Source organism: Rhipicephalus microplus, chromosome 1 (assembly GCF_043290135.1).
Source record: "Rhipicephalus microplus isolate Deutch F79 chromosome 1, USDA_Rmic, whole genome shotgun sequence".
NCBI classification, from domain to species: domain Eukaryota; kingdom Metazoa; phylum Arthropoda; class Arachnida; order Ixodida; family Ixodidae; genus Rhipicephalus; species Rhipicephalus microplus.
The window spans coordinates 6,754,156-6,771,041 of NC_134700.1; the positions used below are offsets into that span (position 1 = coordinate 6,754,156).

Genomic DNA, 16,886 nt, shown 5'->3' on the forward strand with positions numbered 1-16,886 from the left:
TAGTTGGCGCTGTTCTGTCTTTTCTCCTGCTCTTCCTGCTTCACGATATGTTTTTGCGCCTCAGTCTTCTGCACCAAGTTTTCGAGGGCAGTTCAAGACCATTATTTATGTCACAGGGTCACATTGACTTTTCCTAACTCTATCAGGTTTAAACACCCACTTTAGTTCCACCGACTTCCGAACAACAACCACTAGCAGCGGTGAGATGGGACATGGCCACAGTCATACTCTATGTGTCACCAGTGGATAGGGAAGAAGGAGGAGGAGAGGTGACAAAAGAAAATGGCGCTATTTCTGGAGCCCTAAATAAGGGAGAGAGAGTTGAAGACGAAAGCGAGTGCATTGGAGAATCACCAGAGGGTGGATCAAAAAAAGAAAGAAAGATGTTTTGTTTATAATTTGCTTAAAGTGCCCCTTTAAGGTCACAAAAAAAACTGTAGTCAGACAATGGAAGTTTTTGCATGCCGAATGAAGTGCATTGTTTCGCAATCATTCTTCAAATTGATTCGCTATGAGCCATGAAGCCGTATTGCGAGAATGCAAACTTGAAGCCCTTTCCACTCACCCCATGTAGCCGCTGCAAGCTCAACTTTTTCCTTGCTCTCTTTGGAATCGGAGCCGGAGGGTCACGCGACACATACACATCGGCACATATAGCGTACGTAAGGCCATGTGTGCATGACGTGCCCCAGACTGCTAAAGCATGTACGCCATCAATGTGGTGTCATTTTAGCATTTTCGGTAGTGTATCCCCTGTTTCTCCACAGTGTGCATACGTTTGTAGGTGCCGGCCAGGATCAAGAATCTTTTTGTGATACACCGCGTCGCACCACTGTCATGTAGGATGCACCGAAAACATGTCAAGTGTTGTCAGGACTAGCGCTGGCATGATGCGGGAACGGCGAGATGAACGCATGCAAAACGGAAGCCAAGAAGTGTGGGATATCTCCCTCATCTTCATCGATTTACCAAGTCCCGGATCACTCGCGAACGGCCGCGGACGCCTCGGCTCACAGGTGGCTACGTCACATGCACGTGATCTAAAAGTCCCGAGCCAGCCCGAGCGGCCTCGGGCTATCTGCGCACTTGATGCTGACTGCATCCGCTGTGGCGTCTGCTATGCCTGGCTATGCTGTCTGCTTCCTCCATAGCTAAAACACAGGCCACAACGCTGACCCATTTGTAACCTAAACAGCTGTTAGATAGTGAATTATACCTATTTCTGTTGTGATGCAACAGAAATAATGTAAGTGAACTATAGAGCGCGTGCGCATCGTAGACCGGCGCGGTCGTTCTACCTCTGTTTTTCCTAGCAAGCATAACGCGTGTTTGCCCGACCTTCGGGAATACGCACATGCTCGACGAGGCTCAGAACACTGATGACAAAAACTGGGTGCGCTGACAATGCGAAATCCAGAAACATGCGAGAAGCGGACAGAAAAGCAAAAAGAGAGTAGCGCATCGAAAATTTCCCATGTCTAACATAAGGTGGCCGCACAGCATGCGCATCGAACTGTCGTCTGCCAGCTGCTTGAAAGAAATTGTTTGGATGGTCCCGGGCCACCGGCAGGCCGCCAGGCTCGCGAAAAAAGAACATGCGTCCGAGCGATCCTGCACCAGTGGGCGGAGCTTCGAGTTGGTCCCCGAGAAAAACAAACACGGCCCCGGCATTCAGGGCCGTACGGAGCTGTCCGTGACGAGTAAATCGATGAAGCTGACTGCAATTCAAAGTGAAAAAAGGAAAGTAAATATACACCCACTACCCGTTTGTGCGTTTTATTACTTCTCTCAACTTTCATTCATCTGCTGAGCAACATACTAGGTCTGTTCGGAAAGTATTTGACCTTTGGCAGAAGAAAAAAACACTGGCATAGCTGGAGCATTAGAAACCTAATCCCCCCTTAAAGTAGTCCCTTTGCAACTCCACACCAGTGTTGTGGATTGCCATTTCAGAATCGGAATGAATATGGAATAGTCCCACATTTTTGCGACACCAGAATGGAATGGCAATGAAATTAGGTGCATTTTGCATGGAATGTAATGGGAATGGAATTGCGTCCTTTAACGAAAATAAACCAGATTTTCGTCGACATGCTGTTTTTCAAGCTTTCGAATTCAACAATAAAGCATCAATTCAAAAAAGCTTAGCTATTTACAGGCAGGGTACATTGATAAGCAGCGTGCCTATAATTCTCTTCTGAATGTGTTGCTCCGAAGTTTTTTCTCTATTCTACGTGTAACCACAACTATATGCCACGATATCTGTCATGTAGCACTAGAATGGAGGCATACCCTTTCTTACAAGGGATTTTTTTCCCCCTCAATGGCACCTCAGCCGGCTGCTGTCTCCCTATCCTTCACTTCTTTGTTTTGCTTCTGTTGCCGTCAATGACTCGGACGCATATTCGAAAAAGCACTTCTCTAAGTTGTGATCTGTATTGATGCTGGCATGATGATTGTGTTTACTGCAAGCTTTCATATACTAGCTTGCATGCCGTCTGAGCTCGTATTATCCTTCCTCTCTTTTTTATTCTCCCTTTTTTTCTATACTGTCCCCCCTGCCTACACACATGGGTGCCTTTGCCTCAAACTCTATTGCTGCCCCGCCGCGGTGGTCTAGTGGATAAGATACTCGGCTGCTCACCCGCAGCTCGCGGGATCAAATCTCGGCTGTGGCGGCTGCATTTTCAATGGAGGCGAAAATGCTGTAGGCCCCATTGTTCTCGAATTTGGGAGCATGTTAAAGAACCCCAGGTGGTCAAAATTTCCGGAGCTCTCCTCTACGATGCCTTTCATAACCATATGGTGGTTTTGGGGTGTTAAACCCCACATATCAATCAAACTCTATTGCAAAGATCTGTAGGTCAGCGCAGCACACATTCGTACACGATGAAATGTGTGCTGTGTGAACTCTGCGTGTGATGAACTGTTGTACAAAATGAATTTACACACATAGAGAGAGAATTGACTTTTGAAAGAATTGATTCTGGTAGCCAGCTGAAGCATGCGATTCCACATAACCAAGGTAGCGCCTCCACGAATCCCTACGCGACGATTCGCTATGTCATCATTGTAGCATTTACCCATTTAAGCCAAAACAATATTGCCACGCGTATGTGCTAGTGGTGGCGACGTCATGTGCTGTTCTGCGCGTATGTATTGCATCGCATGTGTGTTCCATTTATGTATGTTATGTATAACTTCGAGTTGCTGGTCACAATAATACCGAGAAATTATCTCGAGACCTGTACGGTACTTCTTTTTTGCAAATAATTGTTTGTACTTCCACCCTGTAACGGCCCACTTCTGGGCTAACAGTATAAATAAATGAAATGAAATGAAAACAAAGCAGCGCGAGGGTCCTTGGCCGAGGGCAAAAGACGAAGAATTCGTTGCAGTCTTTTTCTCGTGATCAATAAAGCTTATTTGTTTGAGGCGCTTTGTGTGCTCGTCGATCTTGCGTCGTCCCACTGGTGGAGATGCGGGGTAGTCTTCATGCTTGGCACTTCTTCGTGGACCCGACATTCGAGCCCGGAATCGCTACCACCCGTCAACACACCAGTCCGCCATTTCAGTCGCCGTCTGCGAGGCCTGGCTCCCGAGCTCAATACCTTGTCAGAAACTGCCAGAAATCACTTGCCTCCTTCAGCCACCATGCTACTGACGCTCCATCGCACATGACACTTCAAAATCCTATGATTCCTGATTGCTTTCATGGTGAGACCAATGAAGACGCCAAAGACTGGCTGGACCAGTTCGAACGCTGTGCGAATTACAACCGTGGGCCACCCCAGAAGACAAGCTCGTGAAAGTGTACTTCTACCTGAAAGAAAACGCCCAGACGTGGTACATCAACAGAGAAAGACGCATGGCTACGTGGGACGATTTCCGCAACCAGCTGATTGCACCTTTACTAGTCTCGACAGAAAGGAGAATGCGAAACATCTCTTGGAAGCTCGAATTCGAAAACCAAATGAGAGCATTGCTATGTTCGCCGAGGACATGACCCATTGTTTCAGCAGGGCAGATCCCGAGATCCTGGAAGACAGGAAGTTGCGGTACCTAATGTGAGGCGTGAAGGAGCAACTGTTTGCTGGGCTTGTGAGAAATCACAGAAAAAAGCCACAGCTATTGAACGGGCCCTACAGCAATGGTACCGCCAGCAGTACCCGGTAAACTTTCGAGCGAGTAGTTCTCTTACGGCTGCGGCGAGCCTCTCCGACAATGACAGGCCTCTGCGTGAAGTCATCCGGGAGATTTTGAGGGAGGAGCTCCGGTAGCTTGGTTTAATTCCAGCAACCGAACCGACGTCGGCATTGTCTTTTGTCGCCGATGTTGTCCAGGCTCTCTCTCTTCATCTGGCTATGATGATGTGCGATGATATTTTACTTACGCTGATGCAGTCCGACGCCCCGTCATCGCCCCTTCGGCACAGCAAACTCCAATGACTGGACCAGCACCAACCCTGCAAACACAGCCGCTCTCAGCGTCGATGACTTTCCCAACCTCACCGATCTCGCCGACAAGACGAATGCCATTTAGCCAAAATGTGAAGCTTACAACGTGGTTCAATATTGAGTCCCCGCTTACCTATCAGCGTAAAAAAGGTTTATGGCTCACCGCTGACCGTCGACCAGTATGCTTTCATTGTGGCGAAGCTGGGCACGTTTGCGGAGTTTGCCGTTATCGCAACGCTCAGTACTCGATATTTCCTCACTACAATGATTAAGCTACGTACGACGATCGATGCACGTACAACGACACTCCTATGAGCACACCGCCGCAGAATCCAATGAGGCCCGGGTCCCGTTCTCCATCTGATGGGCGAGGCAGTTCACCTAATCGTCGCAGTTTTGCCCACGTCACCAGGGGCAGGTCTCCTAGCCCGAGGCAGAGAAACTAGACGCAGTGACCTTGGGGGGTGGGGTTGCCAATAATCGAACTTCCAAACAGCCCCCATTGCTGACATATGACAGCTCGAAGCCACCGATGCCGAAGACGACGACAGCAACGACTAATCCGACGAATAAAACAAGTGCAGACGTAACCGACGTTATCAACACTGACCTCGTTGTTCACATTGACGGCCACCAAGTGACGGCTCTTGTGGACACCGGCTCCCACTTTTCTATAATAAGCCTACAGCTAGCCGAGAGGCTAAAGAAGGTGAAGATGCCACGGCACGAACCCAATGTAAGAACTGCAGGAGCTCAGTTGATGACACCGGTTAGAGAATGTACAGCCTGACTCTTCATCGCTAGTTCCACCTTTGTCACCACCCTCGTCCTTCTTCACGAGTGCTGTAAACAGCTCATATTGGGAATGGATTTCTTGCGCGAACACGGGGCTGTGATTGACATCCATGACAAAAGCGTAATGTTCGCTATAAGCTCTGACACTGCTACAGATGAGGAACACCAGCCACCTTGCTTCCGCATTGCCGATGACGACCTCATACTGCTGCCACGAAGTTGTTCCCTCGTATCAGTGCACTGTGACATCTTACAAAACGGTACTGGCATCGCTGAACACATCAAGGAGCTCGCATTCACTAGCGGCATTTTTGTTGCCAGGGCTGTCATCACTGTTATTGACAGATGCGCTGAGCTCTTATTGACAAATTTCAGCAGAGAACGCCAACACATACTTAAAGGCACGGCTATTGCCTATTTCGACGAACTCTCTCAAACAGAAGATTGTCATTTAGTGGAGGAAGCAGCAGCGTCCACTATCACTACACCGACACCTGCCGACGTTGGTCCAACGTTATCTCCCATTGAGCAAGATCGCCGTCTCATGCTGATCAACAAGTTCCTCGGCTGCTTCTCATCCACATCAAAAGTTGATCAAACGGCACTGATGAAACACCGCGTTATCACAGATTCCGACACCAAATCCAGCAAAAACCTTATCGAGTCGCCCCAAAGGAGCGTGAGGCAGTTCAAAAACGGGTGAAAACGATGCTAGAAGATGGTGTTATTGGCCATCTAACAATTCTTAGGCATCATCGGTAGTACTCCTCAAAAAGAAGGACGGCAGCTTGCGTTTCTGCATCGACTACCGGAAGCTCATTCAGATCACAAAGAAGGAAGTCTACACTCTGCCGCGTAATGATGATTCATTGAATAGACAACAAAACGCACGCTACTTTTCATCCATAGACTTTGTGGGGTCTCGAAATGACGAGCGAGCGCCACGTTCTTAGGGTGAACGGACACAGCAGATGTGGTCGGTACAATACCAAACAACACACACACATTTATTTAACTAATTTACAGCGACGATATCGTCCACCGAATCGATACATCAATCGTTATCAACACGCGAAGTCATCATTACACAAAATCACCGTACACTTAAACAACATAACACAAGAGCACACAAAAGGCGGCGTCGCCAACGCTTCACTCACCACGTGGGCCTACCGCAGGCGGCCCTCGGTGCCGTCCACAGCAGACCTACCGCGAGAGACAACAGTTCGCGGCAATCGCCACGCACAGAAGAGACTCGCTCAACTCTCGTCTGCCACCAAAGCTTGCTTTCTGCCAGGGGTCATCACCGGCACTACACCATGATGATGATGACGATAGTGGTGGTCAACTCGAATACAACGCCACCTACCGCCCAGTGATTGTCACCTCGAAAAGCGGCTTTGGGCGAGACACTTGCACAACATGGCGCAAACAACTTTACAGGGGGTGTCAGCACCCTCACATCCCCTAATCTTAAATAAAACCATATCCAGAGAGATCAGCTACACAAGCTTTAACAAAAAAATGACATCACATGTTTCTTCATAATATCCTTGCACCATGATACCGCGGCCGGTCGACACTGCTGCATTGTCCGGCTCGACTTCACCTCAGTACCGGTCCCGCAACAGCAACGTTGCCGTTGGCGTGACGAACCGTCACTAGCGCTGACATGTCTGCCGGTTGCGACCAGCACTCACGAGGGCGCCGGACTGCAGGCAGTTATGCAGGTCCCAGGCATCTCTATCGCCTGACCTCCCGACCGCATTCCTGGCCAGCGGCGCTGACATGTGCAGAAGACAGCCAGCCATGGATTACAACACTCCCGCTGCGTACATTCCGAAACACTGGACAGAAACAATGGAGCAGGGCCTAGGGAAGGGAGCTTCGGGCTTTTCGGCCACGTGGTACGATGGTCAGTACTGCTAGCTAACACATCGGCGGCGGCTGAGACGCCCATCAAAATAAAGCAAAAATCACTTTTGGTAACTCGTACATCGCAAGATAAATAAAGTGAAGGAAGCAGAGCGCAACACCTCAACGCCACGATCACCTAGTTGTGCCACGTGCGACAGGCGGCTGCGCAGAGCCTTAGGCCTAATAAGTCGCTCGGCAACAACGGGCATACACCCAGCACCCAGCCTAGGCGCAGAAGAGGCAGCCGCGAGGAAACATCCACTCTGCGAGTTGGCCCTATCGTTCGCCGCACACAGCAGCTTATCGAGCGATCGACGTCCACCTTACCGAACGATGTTACGGCACCCCGGCGTTGAGGCGCAATACCAGACAGCAACGACGCCTGGCTCCCTGAGCCCAAAAGAGAAGAAGCTATTTCCAGAAAATCGGACCACCCACGAGGCTTCCGTACTCACTCGCTTCGGGCCTGGCCTACAAACCACGTGCTCTAGGCCTTGCTCACCCCAGGATGCAGACCGCCTGGCTCTCGTCCCAACTCAATGTTCTTGAAAACCAATCAAGCAACAAAAAAAAAAAAACACTTGCGAGCAGAAAAAAATTTTAACTCGAGTGTCGACAAGTTCAAACACGTCCCAAATACCAATCACCTCGCTCACAACAACGCTAGCAATGAGAAGTCCCTCCCTAGGCCTACTCTTCCCCGGCTCTAACAAAAGCTTGCACCGAACCGCAAAAACTGTCGTTCGATACTCCAAGAGCCCCACGTTGGGCAGCCAGTGTGGGGTCTCGAAATGGGGAGCGAGCACCACGCTCTTGGGGTGAACGGACACTGCAGACGCAGTCAGTACAATACCAAACAACACTCATACATTTATTTAACTAAATTACATAGACGATATCGTCCGCCGAATCGATACATCGATCGTTTTCAATGCGCAATCATCATTACACAAAATTACCATACACTTAAACAACATAACAAAAGATCACACAAAAGGCGACGTTGCCAACGCTTCACTCACCACGTGGGCCTACCGCAGGAGGACGCAGTTAACATCGCCGCTAAAGATAGTGCCAGAATATTTGATGGTAAATATAGAAATGCCAACACTTTCGCTGCTTGTCAGTAGATCGTCGGCCGATGCTCTGTTCGCCGCTACCAGCGTCTGTGTGTTGCTGTAATCTGTCCTTCAGTTTCCTGGCCACAGGTTCGGCCCACATAAACAGTTTTATCTTCAACCTGCAGTCTGCTCCCTTCGGTCACGTCACGACCTCGTGAAATCTGGTAGAGGTGCTGCTTCTTTGATGTTCCGGACGCCCACATCAAGCCACAACCTAGCCCAAGCGGCAAAGAGGTTGCTGATGGCAAGGCCGAACACTGAGCGAGCAGAGGAGACTGCAGCCAGAGTATGGGCCCCTCCTTAAAAAACAAGGCAGCCCCGGATCACGACATCAACAGCAGTAACGATCACAACCCCCGTGCAGCCTGCCCCAAGGAGCTACCAACCTTCCACGGATCGCCAATCAAGGAACCGGAAAGCTGGCTCGAAGCATTCGATCGAGTTGCCGCTTTCAATACCTGGACCAACGAAGATAAGCTTCGTCATGTTTACTTTGCTTTACAAGATGCCGCTCGTACATGGTTGGAGAACCAGGAACGAACACTGACAACCTAGGAAATATTCCGCATCAGGTTTCTCGCTAAATTCACGAGCGTCATTCGCGAGGAGAGGGCTGAAGTGCTGGTCAAAACCTGTTAGCAGCTTTTAAACGAGAATGTCACGCTCTTCGCCGAAGAGATGACCGAGCTATTTGTTGTAATGTGATTTTAGTTTCAGTTTCGTTCTGTTCTTTGTACCCGAGAGGGGGCGTTGTGTATGTGTCTCTGTCCTGTATATATATGTAGGTGTCCTGAGAAATAAAGCTTGCTTCAAGTCCATGTTTCAGACTGTTCATGGTCGCTCTGCAGACACTACAATGGTGACGAGGTAAACTACAAGTAATGCTGCTTTGCAACCGTTTTCGGGCTCCGCTCCACAGATCTATTTTTTGGCCAGTATGACCAGGGTTCATCTACCATGAACTGTTCTGGGTTGACCCCGCCACCGTCATTCCTGCTCAGCCCCGGCCGCCCAGCCGTGCCATCGGAGCAGTGGCACCGCATGTTCGAGACGTACCTGCTTGCTTCTGGAGCTACCGAATTTTCGCCAAAGCGAAGCAGGGCCATCCTCATCCACTGCCTTGGAACAGAGGGACAGCGCATTTTCAACACGCTACCAGTGGAAGCAGCTACAATGCCAACCGTGTCTGCCGACAAGCCCGACGGAACTGGGACACCAACTGCATCGAATGTCTATGACGTAGACATCGCAGAACTCAGGCAACACTTCACATCAACGAGCAACGTCTTTGTAGAACGCCACCGGTTCTATCGTTGGTACCAAAGTACAGGCGAGTTTGTTGCTGACTTTGTCGCGAGGTCACGGGAGCTCGCATCAGTTTGTTCTTTTGTTTCTGAGGACGATGCTCTTCGGGACCAGTTTGTGGCCGGCGTTTTATCAAATCGTGTACACGAGCGTCTCCTACTTGAAGGTTCTGCGCTTTCATTCACTAGGGCAGTTGAGGTCGCACTGCAGTTTGAGCGTGCGAGCGAAGAATTAAATGAGTTTTCTGCTTCTGTACAGCCTGTTTTGAAGCATTCACATATGCATGCTAAACACTCATTAAAGAAAAGAAGTGCATGCCCAAAAGCAGAGGATAGTCCGTCAACGCATGATAGCGTCTCAAATGCGTCGCCGAGTGGGCCTTCTCATTCACCACATTGTTTTCGTTGTGGCTCCCGGAACCACAACGCTTCATGGTCTCGATGCCCAGCTCTAGGCCAGCGTTGCTTATTCTACCGTCGGAAAGGTCACTTTCAACCCATTTGTAACCAGAAACGGTTTGCGCAAGCAACCGTTTCTGAAAGAAACGTTTCTGAAGAAAGGGTTTGTCCATAAGCTAAAGTGCGACGACGCTCCTTCGACACCCGATCATGCCGAGCAAGTTCTGGTCGTCCATCACTCGCCGCGTGATGCGATTCCACATAAATGTGCAAATTTCTTATGTCAGGTTGACACTTTTAGTTGATTCGGGCTCATCCGTCTCTATCCTCTCCGACGAAGTGTTCACTGACAGGTTCCCTAACGTGTCACTCTTACCTACTCCCCGCGTTTCCTCGCTTGATTATTCGAAACGTGCAATCTCTGTGCCTCGCTGCTTTTGGGCCGACGTTATTTTCAAGGGTCAGAGTGTGCAGCTCCTGTTCTATGTTGTCCATCGAGGCACTTCTTTGAATGGACTTGATGGCATAAAGGCGCTTAAGATACGTATTGAAGGTGTGACATTGCAGCGCCTCCAAACGTCCATTTCCCCTAAGAGAAGTGTAGTTGAGAATAGGCCCCCTGTGACGTTGGTACAGAGGACACGCGGTACAATTATGGGAGCCTTCCACCAGCTCTAGAACGTGACTTTTCTGTGCTTTTCAATTGTCAGCTTGGCCTTGCTAAGGGATTCGTACACAATGTTAAGATACGTCCAGAGGTGGAGCCGGTATCTTCGAAGCTTCGCAGTCTTCCCTTTTCTCTTCGGGCACAAGTGTCTGCTGAGGTTCACAGTCTCAGGGACCTCGACATTATAGAACGAATTGACGCTTCAGAATGGGTTTCTCCTATTGTCTTTGTTGCCAAGAAGGATGACAGTATCACATTATGTGTCGACCTTCGTGGGCCAAATAAGGCCATTGTTCCTGACAGTTTTCCATTACCACACACAGAGGAACTTCTTCACGCCCTTGTAGGTGCTACGCATTTTTCTAAACTAGACTCGGCTTTTGCATACCATCAGGTTGTCTTGCACCTTGATAGCAGGGATCTCACTGCTTTCATTACCCATGAAGGTCTGTTCCGGTTCAAAATAGTGTGTTTTGGATTGGCTTCTGCCCCTGCAGCCTTCCAAAAGTTGATGGCAACGATTCTTGATGGCTGTTCAGGAGTCCTATTCTACATCGATGATGTAATTGTATTTGGAAAGACAGCCCATGAGCACCTTCTGAACTTGAAAGCTGTCCTTCAGAAGATTAAGACAGCAGGCTTGAAGCTAAATAACGAATGTATTTTTGACGCTCGGGAGCTGACCTTCCTTGGGCATAAGGTGACTACCAATGGTATCCCACTGCTTCCAGAGAAGGTAGATTCTATTGTGAAAACGCCAGTACCAACAAATGTAGCCACCTTACGTTCATTTCTTGGTTCGGTGGAGTACTACTCCAAGTTTGTCCCTCGGTTGGCTCACGTGGTGGAACATATGAGGCACTTACTACGTCGAAATGAACCTTTTATTTGGTCAGCAGAAGCAGACAGAAGTTTCAAGAGAGTCGAAGAACTCCTTTCATCTAGAACAATACTGCAAATGTTTGACACAGCACTGCCGGTGATTGTGTCAACTGATGCATCTGACTGTGGGCTTGGAGCAGTATTGCAGCAGAAAGATGGGCGTGAAATGCACATGATAGCTTTCGCCTCCCGCACACAATCACCTACAGAATGAAAGTATTCGGATGGTGAACAGATGTACGAGGACAAGGCACTAGATGCACTGTGCAAAAACTTCAAGGAGGTGCATTTCTGTCCAAATAAACGGAAGACCATGGTACAAAAACTGTTGAAAGAAATGAACCTTGATGCGCTCTGCAGAGAAGTGGTAAAAGCAAGCAATGTGACGCTACAGTCATTTTTCACTTGCAAGACACACAAGTGTGACTACCCGTTATGCCTCATTGTGTCCAAGAAGGGCAGCTGGCAAAGGGTAGTGGCCGGGTACCTACAAGGCATACTTGGCTCCCTTAACAGCGGTGACCCTTTCTTAGTGCGAAGTTCTTCGGAAATCGTTTCTACTTTGAAGGAAGGCTTACCGGTGGCGTCCACGGCTTTTTCAATTGATGTGGAAGAACTTTTTTACTCAATTCCAAATGCCGTGCTTTTTGATTCTGTCAGGAGTGCAATCGATGAATTCGGGGAAGTTAATTTCCAAAACAAGCATGGTATCTTCGTGAATAACTTTTTGGAACTTTTGAAAGTCTACCTTGAGTCCACTGAAATCAGCCACCAGGAGGGTACCTACGTCCAAAAAGCTGGAATTTGTATCGGTTCTGCAGTTGCGCCTGTCCTCAGTGACATACTCTTGGCAGCCTTCGACCAACGCCTAAAGGATGAGCTGTCCCATTTGGATGTCGTTCGCACCTTCAGGTATGTGGACGAATACCTTATCGTGCTTGGGAAGGTACCTTGTGAACGTGTACAGGGTGTTGTGAAAGGTGTCCTTGAGGTTTTCAACAGACACTCCAGTGGCCTGAAGTTCACGCACGAAATGCTGGTCGAAAATGAGATCCAGTTTCTGGACCTATGGCTGAGGTTTGCCAAGGAGCACATCTGCTTCAAATACAATCTGCGATCGAAGAAAGGCTTGTTGCCTTTTGAAAGTGCGCACTCGAAGTTGATTAAGAGGGGCATTGTGTTGTCAGCTTGTGCGGCAGCCCTCGACAAGTCTTGCTCTCATCTGATGTTTGAGAGCTTCGAGAATCAGTTAGCTCATCTAAGCGCGGCTGGATACCCGGCACAGATTTTAGCTAGTGCTTGCGAAAGCCTTCTTAAAAAATACAATGACGGGGGTCCAAGCATCAAAAAAAGTGAGAGGAGGCCTATTTATGTTATGCCGTACTTACATAGTGTTTCCCACAATGTAAAAAAGGTGGCTAATAGGTACGGTGTTGATGCACTGTTTTCAGCGCCTACAAAGTCAGGTCTGATCTGTTCGTTATTGACTAAACAGAAGATGGCAAAATGCACAAAAAAGCATGCAAGCATGTTCATTAGGTCACCTACAGACAAATGGTCTCACTGAGTGGCAAAACAAGACAATCCCTGACATGCTGGCCGTGTACATCAACGTCGAACACACAACGTTGGACGCCATCCTTATGTATTCTCTCAGTGCAACGCGAACAAAAGATGACAGCAGCTTACGGCAGCGAAAAGAGCGTATTCAGGATCAGCTGTACAGCAAGACGCTTGCTTCGTTGTCCCGAAAACCGCCTGACCCACAAGCTGGAATCTACAAAACATTCCTATCATCGTTCTTTTTCATCACGTGTTTTCAACACGTGTCACTTGCCTCTCCTTATAAGAGCATCGCCCTGATGCTGATTCAGACCCACAGTATTTTTTTAGCGTGCAGTCAGTCGCTCACATATGGCTTCATACGCACTACATGCACAAGTTCAAGCTGGTGCTGGCGACGCCTGGGGCATTGGGGACTGTCGGAGACGACCTCGTAGGTGACGTCCCTCAGCTGGCGCGATACTCGGTATGGGCCGAAATATCGCCTTAGCAGCTTCTCGCACAGTCCACGTTTTCGTACGGGTGTCCGAACCCACACTCTGTCACCGATTTTGTATGTTACAGTTCTATGGCGAGCATTGTAGCGGCCTGCATCGTAGTCTTGTCGTTGGCAGATCCATAAGCGGGCGAGCTGCCTAGCTTCTTCCGCGCGTTCAGTGAACACTTCAGCGCCTGTGTCGGTAGCGTCCCATTCATGTGGCAACATCGCATCCAGCATTGTCCGTACCTCCCGTCCGTGAACCAAGCTGAATGGAGTCATGCGAGTCGTTTCTTGTTTAGCCATATTGTATGCGAACGTGATATAGGGCAAAATTTCGTCCCAATTCTTATGTTGGACATCCACGTACATCGACAGCATGTCTTCAATCATCTTGTTGAGGCGCTTTGTTAGTCCATTCGTTTGCGGGTGGTACGCAGTGGTCTTACAGTGAGTCGTTCCACTAAGCATCAGGACGTGGTCTAAAAGGGCTGCCGTAAATGCTGTTCCACGGTCTGTTATCACGATACTCAGGGCACCATGGCGTAGCACAATATTTTCTATGGAAAATCTCGCCACTTCTGCTGCGGTGCTCTTTTGAATAGCTTTTGTTTCGGCATACCTGGTTAGGTAGTCTGTTGCGACTATAACCCAGCAATACCCTGCAGTAGAAGTAGGAAGGGGTCCCAAAATATCCATTCCTATCTGGTCGAACGGTGTACATAGAACCTGAACTAGTTGCAGCTGACCGGCGGGTCTCTTTGGAGGTGACTTGCTTCGCTGGCAATCGAGGCAAGTGTGAATGTGGTGCTTAACGGCTGTTGTGAGTCGTGGCCAGTAGTATCGCTGCTGTACTCTTGCCAATGTGCGAGTGTAGCCTAAATGGCCAGACGTCGGCTCATTGTGACATGCTTGAAGCACTTTAGTACGAAGGGGTGCAGGAATAACGAGCAAATAGGGAGCTGCGATGGATGAAAAGTTTCTTTTGTAGAGAACCCCATTGCGTAAGCAAAATGACGATAATGCCCTTGCGAAATTCTGGGTACCCTCGATGAACGTCCGTCCCCGTAATTAATCAAATCAAGCAATTCAGGGTCGCCTCGTTGTTGTTGGGCAATCGTGGACGCATCGAGAACACCAAGGAAGCCATATTGTCGTCGTCAGGAAGAGAGGCTGACTGTACTGGTGATCAAGGTAGGCAGTCGGCGTCCGCATGGCGTTTGCCAGACTTGTGCATGACCGTCATATCGAACTCTTGTAATTTCAGACTCCAGCGCGCTAATCGGCAGGTTGGATCTCTTAATTTAGTCAACCAACAGAGTGAATGATGGTCACTAATAACTTTGATGGGGTGCACGAGTGTTGAAGATTGGGCGAGTTGGTTCATCGTGCTTGAACTGGTATAGCGCATTACGGGGAAGAAGAAACGGCCGAGCAGACCGACACAAGAGGACAGAGCGCTAACTTCCAACTGAGCTTTATTGTCAAACTGCATCAAATATGTAGACCGGCGCAAGCATACAAAACCACCCAACGCAACGACAAGATTACACACATCGCACCTTCACATAACACAGATTCATATGCGGTTATGCTGATTAAGGAAGGCCACTTAACGGTGGCCATACAAATATGGGCTAAATTTCATAACTGCCCAGACCACGGCAAAGACAAAATTTCAAATTGAAAAGAAGACGAGACAATACAGATGAAATATGATACTCGTTAATGGAACATGTTGTTGGGATAATCGGTTCATGCTGAGTGAGGAAAGATGGACACAGCCCCTGTAGAGGCGTCCTGTGCTGTCCTATCCTGTCCCGTCCCCCCCCCCTTTTTTTTTGTCCACATGGGTTGCATTTTTAACATTTCTTCAGCATAATACTTTATATCTCTACAATGCAAAATATACTCGAATCTCGATATAGTGAACTCAGATATAACAAAATATTGATTATAAGGAAGCAAATGAAGAATATTCTTGTAATAATTATAGTGTTAGAAATTAACCTTTATAACAAATTTTGGATGTAACGATCTTATTTTCGTTAAGATGCAACTTGGTTGATATTGATTGATTGATATGTGGGGTTTAACGTCCCAAAACCACTATATGATTATGAGAGACGCCGTAGTGGAGGGCTCCGGAAATTTCGATCACCTGGGGTTCTTTAACGTGCACCCAAATCTGAGCACACGGGCCTACAACATTTCCGCCTCCATCGGAAATGCAGCCGCCGCAGCCGGGATTCGAACCCGCGCCCTGCGGGTCAGCAGCCGAGTACCTTAGCCACTAGACCACCGCGGCGGGGCAACTTGGTTATAATGAGGTGTGAATGTATATCTTCGATGAATGACCAGGGAAAATGGTTTATCGCCCATGACATGTAACATCTAACATGCCACTTTCTGAAAGTTTTAAATCAGAGAAGCACAAAAGTTTTAAACCAGAAAAGTTTGAAACCATAGAAAACAAAACTGATTAATTCTCCAGCTACTGGCTATTGCTAGGCTGTACATGGTGCTTGGCGCAGAGTCATTGTTTAAAGGGGCCCTGAGACACAAATTATGCGTATTCTTTTTTGCTACTTCTCGAACAGTGGAATGCACTGATATCATTGTGCGAGTGGCAAAGTCAAAAACAAAGGTGTTATAATGTTATTTCTGCAGAGAAATCGCACTGTTTTCGAACTAGAGCGACACACAGCAGTTATTTTTGTGATCAAAAGTGACATTTCACTACGTAAGAGTGACGACATAGGGTATGCGTTTTGATTTATTCAACACGACAAACTACATGTAATGTTTATATTGCCATGATATCGACACAACTGAGGACAGCAAGGGGAATGATCAAAGAAGAGAACAACGAGGGGTTTGGTTAAACAAACCTGTGCCCGATCCAAGGTCATGTGTGGTTGTACCCATGACAAACTGGTGAAGCTGCTGGGTACACGTCTATGTACTTTGATCCCCAAGAGTTGGAAGCTCTCCACACCGATTCGACCTCATTAGAATCAGACAGCCTACGGAAAAGCCGACGGCTTCAAGGACTGGCTCTGGAGTACAGCCCGCGTAGGATGCTGACCACAATCACAAGTCAAACACTAGATACGTACGATATGGGACAGGCACTCCCATCGCTGGTCTTCAGCACATCGCGCTTGCAACGGTGACCCCTCTGAGGATGTGGAATACTGGCTTGATGACTTCGATCGAGTGGCCGATGTCAACTGTTGGAGCGAAAGGAGGAAGCTAGGGTATGCGTATTTCACCCTGGAGGACTCTGCCCGCGTATGGTTC

At 48.4% G+C, this 16,886-nt stretch overlaps 1 protein-coding gene across 12 annotated transcripts in view; it reads right to left on the bottom strand.

Moving 5' to 3' along the window:
• The window catches only part of gwl (serine/threonine-protein kinase greatwall), a 517,662-nt gene that overhangs the window by 380,570 nt on the left and 120,206 nt on the right, over window positions 1-16,886 (bottom strand). For 9 of the 12 annotated variants that reach the window (XR_012884867.1, XR_012884871.1, XM_075869080.1 and 6 more), the window contains exon 5: window positions 4,394-4,465. The exons of the other annotated variants lie outside the window; for them this stretch is intronic. Coding sequence is in view for 7 of the 9 variants with exons in the window: in XM_075869080.1 (XP_075725195.1) it covers window positions 4,394-4,465 (72 nt within the window). In the remaining 2 variants the exon portion in view is untranslated. The remainder of the gene's footprint in view (window positions 1-4,393; window positions 4,466-16,886) is intronic. 12 annotated transcript variants of the gene reach the window in all.